Source organism: Oxyura jamaicensis, chromosome 12 (assembly GCF_011077185.1).
Source record: "Oxyura jamaicensis isolate SHBP4307 breed ruddy duck chromosome 12, BPBGC_Ojam_1.0, whole genome shotgun sequence".
In the NCBI taxonomy this organism is placed as follows: Eukaryota; Metazoa; Chordata; class Aves; order Anseriformes; family Anatidae; genus Oxyura; species Oxyura jamaicensis.
Window position 1 is genome coordinate 11,737,952 of NC_048904.1, and position 14,744 is coordinate 11,752,695.

At 41.4% G+C, this 14,744-nt stretch overlaps 2 protein-coding genes across 2 annotated transcripts; one reads left to right on the forward strand and one right to left on the reverse strand.

Annotated features, from left to right (window-relative positions):
- Nucleotides 1-157: 157 nt before the first annotated feature.
- On the reverse strand, nucleotides 158-10,973 carry XPC (XPC complex subunit, DNA damage recognition and repair factor). The gene is made up of 16 exons (XM_035337758.1): nucleotides 10,829-10,973; nucleotides 10,188-10,386; nucleotides 9,112-9,251; nucleotides 8,108-8,231; nucleotides 7,927-8,011; nucleotides 7,280-7,437; nucleotides 6,949-7,069; nucleotides 5,992-6,081; nucleotides 4,572-5,507; nucleotides 3,944-4,104; nucleotides 3,615-3,696; nucleotides 3,070-3,204; nucleotides 2,409-2,578; nucleotides 1,989-2,082; nucleotides 1,353-1,442; nucleotides 158-671 (listed from the first exon to the last, which is right to left on the reverse strand). Exons 1-16 carry the CDS (start codon nucleotides 10,932-10,934, stop codon nucleotides 459-461), a joined length of 2,904 nt encoding a protein of 967 aa, XP_035193649.1. The 5' UTR covers nucleotides 10,935-10,973; the 3' UTR covers nucleotides 158-458.
- Nucleotides 10,955-13,880, forward strand: LSM3 (LSM3 homolog, U6 small nuclear RNA and mRNA degradation associated). The gene is made up of 4 exons (XM_035337759.1): nucleotides 10,955-11,087; nucleotides 11,939-12,049; nucleotides 13,049-13,144; nucleotides 13,461-13,880. Exons 1-4 carry the CDS (start codon nucleotides 11,067-11,069, stop codon nucleotides 13,539-13,541), a joined length of 309 nt encoding a protein of 102 aa, XP_035193650.1. The 5' UTR covers nucleotides 10,955-11,066; the 3' UTR covers nucleotides 13,542-13,880.
- Nucleotides 13,881-14,744: the final 864 nt, after the last annotated feature.

The window sequence follows — 14,744 nt, forward strand, 5'->3', positions numbered from 1 at the left end:
TTGGATAAAGTATCAATTGAACGTATTGAAGAGGACATTAGCAGTATCTTGGCCAGCTCACCACAGACTGTTAAATAGCAGCTGCATGCTTTGGTTCTGGGCAAGTAGAAAAAATGGAAAGGAGAAAAATGGGAAGAGACAGTGCAAGTGAAAGAAATGCCTCAGAAAATGGATTTATTACAGTGCTGAATCATACTTACAAAAGAGAACAAAAAAGATCATATAGAGATCTTAGAAGGTCTACCTCTGCATCTGCTTCTCCTAAGTCCAAGGATAAAGGGATGAACTTAATCATCTACAACAGCAAAAGACATTTGTGATGCTGAATTAGGTTGGGCCCTGATAGCTCAGAAACACAAGTGCACAGAACACTAAGAAGTCCTTAACTGGCATGGGATACATTTGTTGTGACAGTTCTGTTCTTGCATCTAGAAATGGTAAAGAAATGCTTGTTCCAATCACAGTTTCTCAAAAGGAAACAACTGTGCTGCCTCTCCCTTCTTTTCTCGCTTGCTCTTTTTGGTTGTCTGCTCTTCCTTCTGCTTCTCTGCCTGGCGATTTCGGGGCCAAGAAACTGCCACATCCCCTCCTGCAGTTCCTGAACTTGGACCTCCTTCTTCATCAGAGGAGAATCCGGCTCCTTTCTCTGCCTCAGGTGCAGATGGCTCAGTCTGAAAAAAAAAAAAAAAAAAAAGGAAAAAAGGCCATGAAAAGGGAAAAGGAAGCCCTAGGAATCACTTGTAACTACCCCTTTTCTAAGAAGGCTCATCTTCTGTCACAGCAGCTCTCGGTGACATTACAAAAGTTGGCTGCTCTGGTCTGGGCTTCTCACCCGAAGCAGTGTGTTTCTATTTCTGAATGTCAAGCATTCTTTCAACTCAAGCAAGTGTTTTAGGTCACAGAAGAATAAAAATTAACCATCTCTAAAAAGATCATGCTTTTCACCTTTCTCAACAGGGAAAGGATTAAGAACTAACACATCTGATTTCATACAGAAGAGCAGCCCACTGTCGTTCTTACAGCTATATACTTGGCTTAGAGGACGAAATTTAGGAAGGAGGTAGATCACAACAAAAGAGCAATATAAAAGTAATAATGCTTTGGGGAAACAGTAGTATCTTCTTAAACAATGCTTAATCTTTCATGCACATGACTGTTGGATTTCTGGTGTAGATTTTTTTTTACTATTTGTTAGTCAAATATTAACAGGGAAGAGAAAGATTTTTGAGCAATTACATTCTGAAGTTCTGCGCTCTACTGCTGGAAAAATAACACATTGGAAATACTGGAAAAAAAATGTCTCGGTAGAGAAATAACATCCTAAAAAATAAAATTACAGAAATGCAGAATACCTTGATGGAATAGCGTTGCTTTAGTCTCTCTCTGATGAGAAGTCCTTTTGTCAGCAACTTCCAATTCCCCAGAGCTCTCTTCTCACGCTTCTGTGTGGCATTGTTATTGAAAAGAAAAGAAAAAAATACCATTTCAAGTTCCAATGTATTTACATTGACAGAAAACTGAAGTTTCAAGACTTTAAATGGCAATTTGAAAAACAACAACAGAAGAACACACCACCAACTTAATGCATCACATTAAAATATTATAGGCTGCTAGGATTCTTAGTAGTAAAATGTATTGGTGTCCACTTACCTGCTAACCATATAAATTACTATCACTTCCTAACGTGTGCACTGACTGTGTAAAATACACTGGAGCCTCCTCAAAAAGTTTAACCTCATACATGTATTCCTCACATTTCCCAGGAGCCATGGAAAACTGTTGCAAAGTATGCAGTATTTCAGATACCACTACACACTTGTATTGCTTCCCATTGCAGTGCAGACAGCAGGCCCCAAATAAGGCATTTGGGGGATGCAACGAGCCTCTTACCATCATAGAGCTGTGTCCGCCGCTTACATAGCCTACCTTTTATTGTCCACAGCTTAAATTAAATTTAACAGTAAGAAGGCTGCAAAAATAGTTCTCACCTCCTTCTCCTTCTTTTCTATTTCTGCTTGTTCATTCTCCCAGGCAGCAATGAGCACCTCTTTATATTCTTCACAAACAACGTAACCATCAGTACTAGGAAGGAGAACAGAATCCTCTGTCAGCTACTAGAAGAAAAAAAAAAGGAGCAAATGCCTGCTGACCCAGCCAAACTGAAAGCTGCTGAATACTGACAGAACTGACTAAGCTGTCTCATAGAATCTAAATGTGTAATTTGTCAGCTGTCCTCCCCACACAAGTACAGACCCTTTAAGCATATAAAGTCACTTCTGCATGCCAGGGCCATTAACTCTACGACCACAGCTAGCACAAAAGAGGAGGTCATGTCCTCCTTAGCACAGGGGATACAACTTCTGCAGAAAATCGAAATTCCTCAGCTGCAACAAAGCACCTTTACGTACACTGGGTGCGAGTAGCCACCATGAAAATCAAATCCTGTGATTGCTTGAGCACAGTCAATGTCCAGCTTCCGTGCCAATCTGTTCAGGTTGGGGAGTCTGAGCTGCACACAGCCAACAGGTAACATGGATGGCAAGAAGAGATAGACGTTTCCATACTCATTCCGAGGAACCTGTTATTGCAAAATTAAAGAGAAATGACACTCCTGCCCTCTGGAGAGAGGTGAAAATCCCTGCTACAATTCAAGGTCTCTTCTCTATTTCTGATCTTCTACATTCCACTCCAGTACTATAATCATGAAAAGGCACAAGTCTATATTTTAGCTGCATGGTTATCTCCTAGTTACGTTCTACAACCAAGCCTTGTTCCTCCAGCTGTAATGCACAGAACTAGAAAAACCAAGATGGGGTAGGTAAATTGGATCAACTGAAATAGAAAGTCAGCAGCCTTTCATTACTCATCATTACTTGGACTCGGGAATGAAAGGCCTCAATTAAACTTTCACCATTCTCTCGTGGGTACAGTTACCTCAGAACAATAAGCCTGAGCCCAGATGTTATTGACAGATCTCACCTTTGAAACATACAACTTCTGGAAAAAATAAAGCCCACAGCTTCATACAAAACAATTCCTTTAACACCAGCCCCCTGCCTTCCTGGCTACCTTTCCATCCACTGCTATAGGCGGCTGGTACTCCTCTGTCTGCCAGCGACCAAACAGTGCCAGGTCCTCTTTGTCCTGGTTTGCAGGCTCTGCAAGGCGTGCCTTCCTTGCCTGGTTGGAATATCCCTTCACCATCTGTGCAAATACAATGATCAAACTTGTAACACCACAAAAACAAGCTGCCACTGATTTCAGACTTTCCTGGGACAAAAGAAGAGGCATCAGAAAGAAATGCCTATTTCCTGTTTTCAGTATCTATTGCTTATAATGATAACTCATGGCTCCTGTATGGTACAGGGAGCTAGATTCCTAAGTTTAAATGGAAGAGGATGAAAAGGGTGCAGTTCTGCAAGACACCCTTGGAGTGGGAAGAACAGAGAGCTGGGCTTTGGGTAGAAAGCCCAGTAGGTGGACAGATTTGCAGTGCTGCAAGCAAGAAATCTGTCTGCCAACAGAAAGGAGACAAAAACAAAATAAACCAAACCAAAACAAAGCTTCAATTTTAGAGGGCAGACATTGCACAGGAGGAAGCTGAACTCTCTTACCTTGTAAGGTACTTCTCCAATCCTCACCACTCGAGCCTGCTTTAGCCAAGTGTCCTTGGAGTGGAGTGTGTGTACACAATCTCTAAAAAGGCCAGGAGAAAGCAACTATTTCTATCAGAGACTTCCAAACCATTATTCATGTGCTAGGAATGGTTAAAAAAAAAAAAAGCTGTATCTAAGTGGTATGCAAATGCCGTCTGAGTTGCTAAATGTCTCACCCTATCCATGCATGTGGCCTGAGACTATTGATCCACTACTGATGACACTGCAGTCTTTACACCAATTAGCTCTTTAATTTGTTACAGAGATCACAGACACTCTCCACTCACCTGGAGTAGACGGCCTCTCCCCTGCAGTACCCTAGGATAGCAGCTGACTCAGGATAGATCGCCTGATACTTCAAGAGATGCCTCTTCAGTGCATAAAGAGGGTGGTTCTTGTACTCTCCAATTGCTGTTGGTAGAGGTTGATCTTGAAGCTTCACTTGAAACTGTAGGAATTATGCAAAAAAGAGTGATTTTGCAGCTCTCTTGTATTAGCCTTTTAAGAAAATACTGATGATTATAGTCTGTATGAAAGGAAAAACACAAGACAAACTTTATCAGGTGAACCAACGGACCAAAGCACTCTTGTTGCAAATAGATACTTAGATGTGTACCCAGATCTACGTATCCTGAAGACTCTCTCCAAGAAGGGTAATGCTAGGCTGTACAGAAACACGTGCTGGTACATTTTCAGAATGAGCTGTGCAATACTTTTCCTACCTACATTTTTCTTAACAGCCTCCATTTGATTATTTGAATCGAATCACTTTATATTCCATTTAAAACATCAATATTTCAAGTTCAAGTAGAAACTTCCTCATGGAACCATTACTAATGATTTTTACCTGAATGAGAATCCAAGGACTGAACTCTTGGTATTAAAAGTCCTGAAAAAAAAATGATTATCATTTACCTCCCTTTCCTCCTTCTCGTCTCTTTCCACAAAGGGACTTCTATATGGCTGCAGCGTGTCCTCCCACCACTCAGGGTCCACGCGGTTCTTCCTCGTTGTGGTCATCCAAACAGGGTCGTATCTTTGCGTCACATCCTTGACGCTCCCATCGTTGTCAAATCCCACAATGTAGTAAAGTGGCTTTGTGGAATATGTGAAGCACTGCTGGGGCTGGCCAACACTGCCATGAACACAGTCCACACACACCCACTTGTCCTCACGCTCAAGGAAAACCTCTAGCCACTGGTCTGTGCCAACCACTTTCCTTACCGCCTGCTGTCCATCATCCTCATCACTAGAAATGATTTTGTTCCTCTTTCTCGGTGCATGAGGCAATGCTGGAGCTGTGCTTTTGGCTGGTCTGGGCTCAACTCCAGAACAATTTTTGGACTGCTTTGATTCTAAGGTCTCAGTTTTGGGGCTTTTGATAGACGTTAGCTTTGATTTCTGGGAGCCCAATGATATTCTCTGCTTTTTAGATACAGTTTCAAAATCCTCATCAGAGAGATCACTCTCCTCCTCTGAAACCTCAAAGTCAGAAACACTGGCCTCATCACTTCCACTCTCTTCTTTGTAGCACACTTTGGAGGCCACTCGTCTCCTGCGATCATTCTTGGGCCTGACGGGCACATCTTTTTCCCCTACACCACCCTCCTCATTACTAATTTCCTTCTGCTCCTGGCTGCCTGAAGTCAGCTTTGACTTGTGTTTCCTTATGGTCCGAGCAGTTCTGGGTTTCTTTGGCTCCTTGTTGTCTTCTTCACCTCCTGAGGATTTCTCATCCTTCTTGGCTTTTTTGCAGGGGCATTTTTTTGCCACGGCTTTGGGTGTTGTGCCAGAGCTTTCCCGCCCTTCAGAGGTACTGCTGAGTGACTGCCTCTTGGATGAGCCTTTTCCCTGCAAGAAAGAGGAGGGTAGGTCACTTTTACCATAGCTAACAGCATGCAGGAAAAAAGAGAAAAAAAAGAAAAAAAAGATAACACTGAGATCAGCATGAGTTAAATAAAGACCAAAAGACCAAAGGCATGGTCAATTTGCATATCATAGGGACTTGAAAACTTCAGGCAGATGAAGAAAGGTGTACTCCAGCAGCAGTTGCTGTCTAAGTTTTAAAGAAAAGTTCATCAACTGAAAAATGAGAAAACATACAAAATACTTTGCTTAAACATACAAAATAAGAGTTTTGTTTGTTTTTTAAAAGGAAAAACCTCAAGACTAAGGATTTGTGTCTTCTGCACGACAGACAGAACATTGTTACCATCCTGATTCATGCAGTAAGTGGCTCACTTCAAGCTGCAACAGCCAGATGGCTTTTTCACACCTTTTGGGGAGTGACTGATTAGGGAATTCTACACTTTTCTACAAACCCTATGAAAATTACCTTTGCTGTTGTCTCCTTGAGAGGAACGGGCTGAAGAGACAGCACAAGGCGACACAGTAGTTGTAATGCTCGGAGAATAATTAAAAATATCTGCAAAAGGAAAAATAAAGCACGTTTAACCTTTTTTTAAGTTATATGAAAAAAATCTCAAAACTCTTTTACAGCTCACAAACCATTTTCATTCCCAACTTTTACCCAGCATGGTAGACACTGACACAGACATGCAGGTAGCCCAGCTGCTACAGTATCAAAGCACTTCACAGTTATCTTTGGCTTTTATTTATGGTACAACAGTGACAGAAGCACTGCTGTGAACTCACAAAGAGCCAAAGGGTCTAGATAAACCATCCTGCTGGAGCACACATGGTGAGTCACCGTAGTCCCATCTACAGTATCAGCCTCCTGTTCTTGAAGCAAACTGAGTAAGATGACTAAATTCTCCTTCCCAAAGGTGGCCAAGGCCAACAACATACCATCAGCTGAATCCAGCAGAAACACCAGCTATTCAGAAAATGGCATTAGTCACAACTGAGTGCTAACAGCTGTAACCCAGCACCTGCTTTCCTGCATGGGACTTTTAAGTGCCTAAGCCAGGCTTGCTTTGTCTTTACCTCCTGTCCCAGGAAGTGGCATCTCTACACAGCAGGGTTGCAGAGACCACAATAACTGCTTTGCAACAGAAGCTGCAACATCCCATTTATCAGCAACAGGGCAAAGCTGCAAGCCACACGTCTACAAAGCAGCAGCTCTTTCAGTTCTTTCTTAGGTACAGTTCATACTGAAGAAATTAATCACAGAAGGACTCCAGACAAAAATACATCAGAAAGAAAAAAGCAGGGGATACTCTAAATCACCAACTTGTTTCCTCCAAATCCATCTCTCAAACACCACCTTGTTTGCAATGAATGATCTAGCATCCAAATTCAGTAACCAACCCTGCAGTTCCAAGTCACTTACATGAACCAACTCTTCATCGTCTCGTGCAGCATAGATGGCAAAGCGCCTCTCCAAGGTTGACTGAAGGGACTCTCCTTTTTCAGTGGAAAGCTCGTCATTGACAGTGAAGGTTCCAATAAACCTGAAATGTTGAGACACCTATTTATTGTCTACTGTTGTGTGTATATTCTTACAATTCATACTTCAGCCTTTCCTTCTTCACAAAGGACAGCCTCTCACTCTTGTATTTAAAATAAAAAAATCAGTGAAAATTTTAAATTCCATTTACCCGTTTCCCTGAACCCTGATTCTACATTCTATATGATAGCAGGACTAGGAAAGAGTATTTTACCATTTCACCAAGTTGGAAAGGTAGAGAATGTCCACTTGGCCTGCAGGCACTTTTGTGAAGTGTGTGGGGACGATGGACAGACCAATGGCATGAAGATCTGGCTGGCTGCAGATCCTGTTCCTATAGAAGCCATTCGCTAATAAACACAAGAGGTGAACCTGAGAGAAAAAAGTTCCTACAGTGAGTTCAAACAAGATTTTCTTTGCTGAAACTACTGCCCATGGTTAAAAACGAGGATGCCTCTACTGCTCCTTTTGACAGAGACAGGCAACTACAAATAGGGTAGACACAGGACTGTCACCTGATCACCATCACAACAGAATAAAGCCTTGAAGTTCCTGTCAGTGTCTCCAGCTCATTTGATTGACAGTTTAACATGAACAGAATGAGCAGACACAGTGGAGAAACACACCTCTACTCCCATCTGTTTTCATTTAGAAATTTAATAATGCAGTCATGGATGTTTCTAACTTACAGTTCAGGAAAAGTCCAGTGAGCATTTGTCTGGACTACAGCCTTTTTATTTTTTCTCTTCTAGCCATGACCCCAAATTATTTTGATCACAAATTAATTTCTTCCCCATTATAGACTAGTTCAGAGATCTTACACTCATTTCTTTCTCTGCCAGGTTTCTTTGTGACCCATACCTTATGTGTGTCCTCACGAACCTCCTTGCTGAAACGTTTCATCATTCTCCGAAGATAGGTCTCAAACTCAGCTTTCCTTTTTTCTCTGCATAAGATTACAGAAGAAATGGATGTTGTAGTTTTCTATGGATCTGCCTTTCTAGATTTGTGAGCTGCCCTCCACTGCCTTCCCTGTTCTTACCTTCTCTCTCTTTTCTTAAGTTGTTCTGGCGTTTCAATCTCTATCTCAACTGGATTGCTTGGCAGCGCCACTGCCGAAAGAACAGCAGCTTCTCCTAACTTATCTGTAGCAGGTTCCTGGAGTTCTGGAAAACAAACAAACAAACAAACAATATGTAAATATGGAATATTTGCCATAGGGAAGACCAACAATGTTTAAGAACCTACTCCTCCTCGTGTTCAAACAACCTACAAACAGAGTATCCCCAGTAATTACCAGTTCCTGGATTTTCCGTAACACAGTGTTTATTCAGCTGTTTCAAGGACCTGGGGGATGCTAGTCAACTGCCACTGAGGAATCAGCTCAGCATAGTCTAACGACAAGCGACCGCAACAAGCAAATTTAAGCAGGAGAAAGCTGAATGAAGCAGATCCTACCCAAAGAGTACCAAAACAAACAAACAAAGAAACAACCAAAAAACAAAACAAAACACACACACACGCAAAAAAAAAACAAACATAACTGACTTCACTTTAGAAGGCACAAATCTATAGCAGCAAATTATGAAGATTATGATCATCACGATTCTTACATTTTGTTGGTGGAAACCTCATTGAACAGCTCAGTTGACTGCATCTCCGTTTTTCTTCACAAGGAAGTCAAGAGTTTTGAGTCTTCAGACCAATTCATTATTTGCTTCTCTCAGTATTAGACAACGCTAACAGCTAAGGAAATGCTATACATGGTAGCATAATCCAACATATACCAACAACTTGTCAAATTCAAAGCTTTACCTTCAAGTCAGTTGTCTGTATTTGCCTACTTTGGAATCATTCTAGAAGCATTGTAAGATATGACCTTTTAACATAGAACACACATGGAACCTGGCACATGGAACATGCTCTGTATACTTAGAGTATGTATTTACCTGAATCCAAATGAGAAATGGCTCTAAAATCAAATTACAAGATCCATTGTATACAAAAATATTTACTGCTTAAAACAAATAAACATGCAATTGTTACCTTCCACATCCTCCCATTCATCTTCACTTTCATCATCATTGTCGTCCTCATTGTCATCAGTATTGTCTTCATCCATCTCTTTTTTAACAGGAGATTCTCTCTTCAACTTTGTCTCCCTCTGAGGGGGCTTCAGTGAGTCACTATTAAAATTACCAAAATGGTTTTAGCATTACAAGGTTCAGGTGCTTGTTTATTTAAAAAAATATATAGAAAGAAAACATTTAAAATGGGGAAATAAATGAAGCATGACCTCTAAATCAGTAACAACAGATGCAAAGGTTTTGAATATTTGACACGTAAACCACAGATGTCATCTCGGAAAAGCAAGCAATCTTTGCCATAAATAACCACAGGCTCATTGGGCAACATTTTTCCAGTGCAAACTTAAATCTTGGTTCTGCAAGGTTGTTTAGGAAGAGAGATACTTGAACCTAAAAAAAGGGTCCCATCCTTTTTAACAGCTTGTATAAACAAGTTCTTGGAGCATTCATTCATTGAATAATTTGTCCTTACCAAACCTTCAAAGCATACTGGGATTGGAACTGCTTCTGTCTCACTATACTAATACCCAAGGATCTGGTTGGCTAGTGAAGTGAGACCAACCAGTTTCATTTCTTCTCATCTATACATTCCCTACAGAAATCATGGCAAAACCATGCTAATGTTGTATTTGGATTCCTAAAAAACACAGAGGAATTATACGTTTAAGTTTCTGCTCATCATCCTAAACCCTAATTTCAGGGTCCTATTTCTATTCATGCTAGATTCCATAAAGCCTCCCTCGTCCTATGTAAAAAAATAAAATAAAATAACATATTTAAACCATTGTTTTGAAAAGGCTCAGATATTTGCTTCCCATACAGACCATCTTCCTCAAGACTGATTCTGCAATCAATCAGACAGTATGTCTGTTAAGGTGTGTGGCACAAGTGAACTAAACTAGACTTCTAGCCTAAAGCAATCCACTCACAGGCATATTTGCAGCAAAAGGCCCTAAACAACAACAAAAAAGATAACCAACAAGCAGGAACAGAGAGCTCTTATATACTCTAATGATGAACAATAAGTAAACTCACCTGCAGGATTGCTCTTTGCTATGATTTCCTTTACTTTCTGTGACTTTTTTATTTTCTTTTGCTTGCAATTTTACCCCTTTTTGTTTTGAATGTTTATTTGCTGACTTGGAAACTCCAGGATCGGAGTCTTCTTTCTTCTTTGTATTTGGAACTTTGGGTTTGTTCTTCTTTATACTGGGCTTCTTCTCTTCAAATTCATCTGCATCAGATAGAAGAAAAGAAGGTATGTCAAAGGATAAAATATCTCACCTCCGTCACAGTCAGAAAAAAATACCTCCACAGACTTTGTTAGAAGCAAATTACCCACCAGTTACATAAGAAAGCAAACACTCAAAATGAAGAGCACATCATCGTTTCGTAGTAAATAGGCAAGAACTGAACAACAGCTACAGGAACATAGCGTAACAACGCGCTGAACAAGAAGTACACAGAGCTTTCTGCGGTCCTACCAGCTGAAGAACAAGCGCCCTACTTACCCAAGACAGCTTATCCCACTTCCAGTCCCACATAACAATCGCTGTCCCTCCTCGCAGCCAGCCGAGCCTCAGGGCTGCGCTACGGGCGAGTGCCGCCCCCCGGCCCCCCGACACAACAGGGGCCGGGAGAAGCCCCAGGCCCCACCGATGGCCGCCCGCACCCACCTTCCTCCTCCTCCTCCTCCTTCTTCTTCACCTCGGCCCTCTGCCCCCCGGGGCGCTTCTTGCTGGCGGCGGCCACCGGGACGGAGGCTTTGCGCTTCCTCGCCATGACGCTACGACGGCACCAGACACGGCACCAGACACGCCGCCCGCCCCCCGGCCCGCCCCGCCGGACGGGAAGGGGACGGGGAAGAGAAGGAAGGGGAAGGGCCATAGCGTCTCGCGGGAGAGTGTTTGAAAGATGGCGGATGAGGTGGATCAGGTGAGCGGTTCCCTCTGGCCGGGAGGCACCGGAGAGGTCTTCGCCAGCCCCCGGTTGCTGGCCCCCGAGCGCCGTGGTGGCGGTGGGGTCCTTCTCGGCGCTTCGCCGCCATTTGCTGGGCTTCTTCCGTCCCCCCCCGCCTGCTCTCCGCGGCTGTGAGGAGAGCGAAGGGGGGCGGAAGATGGAGGCGGCCCGCCGAGGGGTTTCGGCTGCTCAGCTGAGGTGTGGAAGCCGTCGGCTGCGCCTCGCTGAGGGAGAAATGGGTGGCATGCTGGGGGTGGTGGTGTAAAAAGGTGTTCACACTTCTTAGACGTGGCCCTGAAAGTTCGCCTTCCTCACAAGGAAGAGACTTCAGCCCCGAGCGTGTCCGGGTCTCTAACCTGCTTTGAGGCTTGACAGAACTGAAGTGTGCTCTGCATCAGCTAGGGGTGTCTGTGTTACCCAGCTTGGTGATGTGGGCTCGTAAAATGTGTGTGTGTTTGGTTTTCTAGCTGGAGCTGTGTGGTGCTACGGGTACGATACTTTCTGTTACCTTGCTCCTTTGCGCAGGTTAGACTTTCTATTTCAGTACTGCCAATGCTTGTGGATTAAAAAATACAGCTCTTATGACAGTATACATGAAGCACAATTTGCTGCAGACTAACCTGGCGTCTGTTAACTAATTCTGCACAGGCTGCTGGGCATCCATAGAGTGTTAATGTCACCTAACCTCAGAGTCACCAGGAAAAAGGGGGAGTGTTACAAAATACCAGCTTCTGTGTTCTTACCTGTTTCTTTTCAGCGTCTTTCAAATGCTGTGGAATATAGAAGTTCAAAGTCGTCTTTAAAAATAACTTTATTTTATTTTTTAGCAACAAACAACAAATACTGTAGAGGAGCCACTTGATCTCATCAGACTCAGTCTAGATGAGCGAATCTATGTTAAAATGAGGAATGACAGAGAACTTAGAGGCAGACTACACGTAAGTAAAACTCAGAATGCCACTATGCTTATTCAGCCAAGCACAGGGGAGCATTTTTTATTTACAACAGTTTATTATACAAGCTTACCTGTAATATTCTATTGATTGTTCAAACAATTACTTTAAAAGCACAAGTAATTAATTGGATTTCATGATTAAAAGTGGAGAAGTGGTTGGAGAAGGCAGGTTAAAGGTCATCTTAGTAGCAAGGGTTGAACCCTTTCTTCTTTAAAAAGTGCAATATGTTCAGTGGCAAAATTGAATTTGTTCAGTACTCTGCTATAAAATGCTCCTCTAGAGATTTAAAAGATTCATTTTGCTTTTTTTTTTTTTTTGCCTGTGGTCTTCTAAATGATATCATGTAATTCATTCCTCTGCTTCTGACTTCTGTTTCCATGTCTGTAAAGTAAGTAATGATGCAGACATCTTCTTGTAAAGGACTCTAGGGTCAATTTAGACTGAAATAACAATAATTATCAAACAACTATGTTATAAGGCATGCCCATGAGGGTATGCTGGGATATGTACTCTGCTGGATTCTCTGCAAATTTCGTTTAAGTGCTTTCTTCTGAGAGTTAGATGTCTCTTAATAGAAAATCAGTCAGTCTCATTTGGTTTGTCATTCTTCCTGAATACAGTATGGTGTTGTGGAAGAGAACCAGTTGCCCCGTGTATTAACCAGTCCTAAAACTCATTTGGGAACACAAAGATGAGGACAGATCCATGATGCACTGGTGTAATTCTTAATGTGCTTCTGTAGGGTGGACTTTGTGCTTATTTAAAATTTTTCTAACATCACATGAGTAACAGTTTTCATAGCCATTTAGTTGGCCCCAAACAAATTCTGGGAATATGGACTAATGGGAAAGAATTGTTTAGAGATAATGGTACGTTTTGGTCAAAATCAGGCTAAAATAATTGTCTGATCGTCTTGCTGAAATTGTCATTTTATTGAGCTTGTTTGAATTTTGGAAGAAATAATTAAGTTTATTCCTACAGGCATATGATCAGCACTTAAATATGATTCTGGGTGATGTAGAAGAAACTGTAACAACAATAGAAATTGATGAAGAAACCTATGAAGAAATTTATAAAGTAAGCACTAAATGTATTTATCTCTACAGAAAACTTTTTTTCAAGCTAAACTATGCCATATAGTTAAAATAGTGTATTGATAACTGCTTTCTGGACTAAAATCTAACAAGTTTCTGACAAGTTATGGTGAAAGTCCAAAGGATATGGAGAGACTTGGTGTTGATTGTTTTGATCTCATCAGCATGACAGACTTATCTCTGAGCTGACATTTGTCGGAGTTGTTTCTGGTGTTTTGTTATGATTGAATTTGGTCACATGCTTAGCATGTGTTCTGTAAACTTTTAGTAAATGTAAACTTTTCTTTCCTTCTTCATAGTCTACCAAAAGGAATATTCCGATGCTCTTTGTCAGAGGTGACGGCGTTGTGCTTGTAGCTCCCCCGTTGAGGGTTGGCTGAAGCAACCAAGGATTTAACCTTGTGGGAAGGTTTCAGGCTCTTGGACGATGGTTTGTGTTTTGATCACGTGTCTCAAAATTGTGTACACAATTTTGTTGGATGTTTTTGCCTGTTTTTTTTTTTTTTTTTGGAAGGAGAACAAATTTATCTTCCTGAGTGTGCATGTAGTCAGTTGAAGCAGTGTAAAACTACCACATTTTCCCTGAATTAATGTAACTGCTGTAAATCGGCTGTCTTGTCACATCAGTAAAAAAAAATCTTTTTTTTTTTTTTTTTTTTTTTAATCTTGGGAATAGCAGTGTCTTTTTGTTTCAAATAAACTTGGATTATCTTTCAGAATTGACTTGTCATATTTTTGTTGAAGATGTTTTTACGTACTTATATAGTCCTAATGCTATATTAAGTTGTGGTATGTGGTTTTACTTTCTGAGAAAGTAGTAATTTGAGCGTGTTGTGTTAATTTTTGTCCTTACTAATACTTGAGTCTTGCAGATTAGCATTTATGGGGGGACAGCACTACAGTAATCTATGGTGCTATAATTTATGGCTTTTCTGTGTTCAAATTCTCTAGCCTTCTCCTTGTGGCAGGGAAATTGTATGTGTGTATATATACACCCACATGTGCATCTCCCACTTACGATACCTAAAGAAGATGAAGTTTTTATAGTGTTTCAGATACTTCTATTGCAGCTTTATTAACAGAACAGTGGTTTGCAAAAACATAAGCAGGGAACAAAGACGCTGCTTCACGTGCTCTTGAGTTCCCTGTTGCATGCATTCATTTTCCACTATCTGTAGCTTGCTTCAGTTCTTGAATACGTTAAGCAGCTTAAGCATTCTGCAGAAGTTATTGGTTAACTGCTGCAAAGGTATACTGGAACCCTGAGCAATGTCCTTTTTTTAATACGTAGTTTCTCAGGCCTGCACTACTTGCAGATTGTTCTCCTAGGGGGATAAAAAGGCTTGAGTACGGTTATTGTATGCATTAAGTATGTTTGAAAGGCATACCTAGACAGTAGGTCTACATTGGGACACTTTTTACAGACCTTGATTCATGACTTTATGAACTTGTCTAGGTTCTTAGGCATGCTCTTTATGGCTGGTAAAAGCAGCTTACTTTGGCACTTTGTCCTACAGTTAAAATCTTCCTAACTTACAATGTCCGTAACTTGTGACAAGGGTGAGGAATGCAAGATCTACCTT

Bases quoted from the DNA above. Each gene is read 5' to 3' on its own strand.
- LSM3 (XM_035337759.1), top strand. From the start codon at position 11,067: ATGGCGGATGAGGTGGATCAG. The intron at 12,050-13,048 runs GTAAGTAAAACT...TTATTCCTACAG, and splicing joins AACTTAGAGGCAGACTACAC to GCATATGATCAGCACTTAAA. The intron at 13,145-13,460 runs GTAAGCACTAAA...CCTTCTTCATAG, and splicing joins CCTATGAAGAAATTTATAAA to TCTACCAAAAGGAATATTCC.
- XPC (XM_035337758.1), bottom strand. From the start codon at position 10,934: ATGGCGAGGAAGCGCAAAGCCTCCGTCCCGGTGGCCGCCGCCAGCAAG. The intron at 3,697-3,943 runs GTGAGTGGAGAG...TGGCCTTTTTAG, and splicing joins GGAGAGGCCGTCTACTCCAG to AGATTGTGTACACACACTCC. The intron at 672-1,352 runs GTATTCTGCATT...TTTTTTTTTCAG, and splicing joins AGCAACGCTATTCCATCAAG to ACTGAGCCATCTGCACCTGA.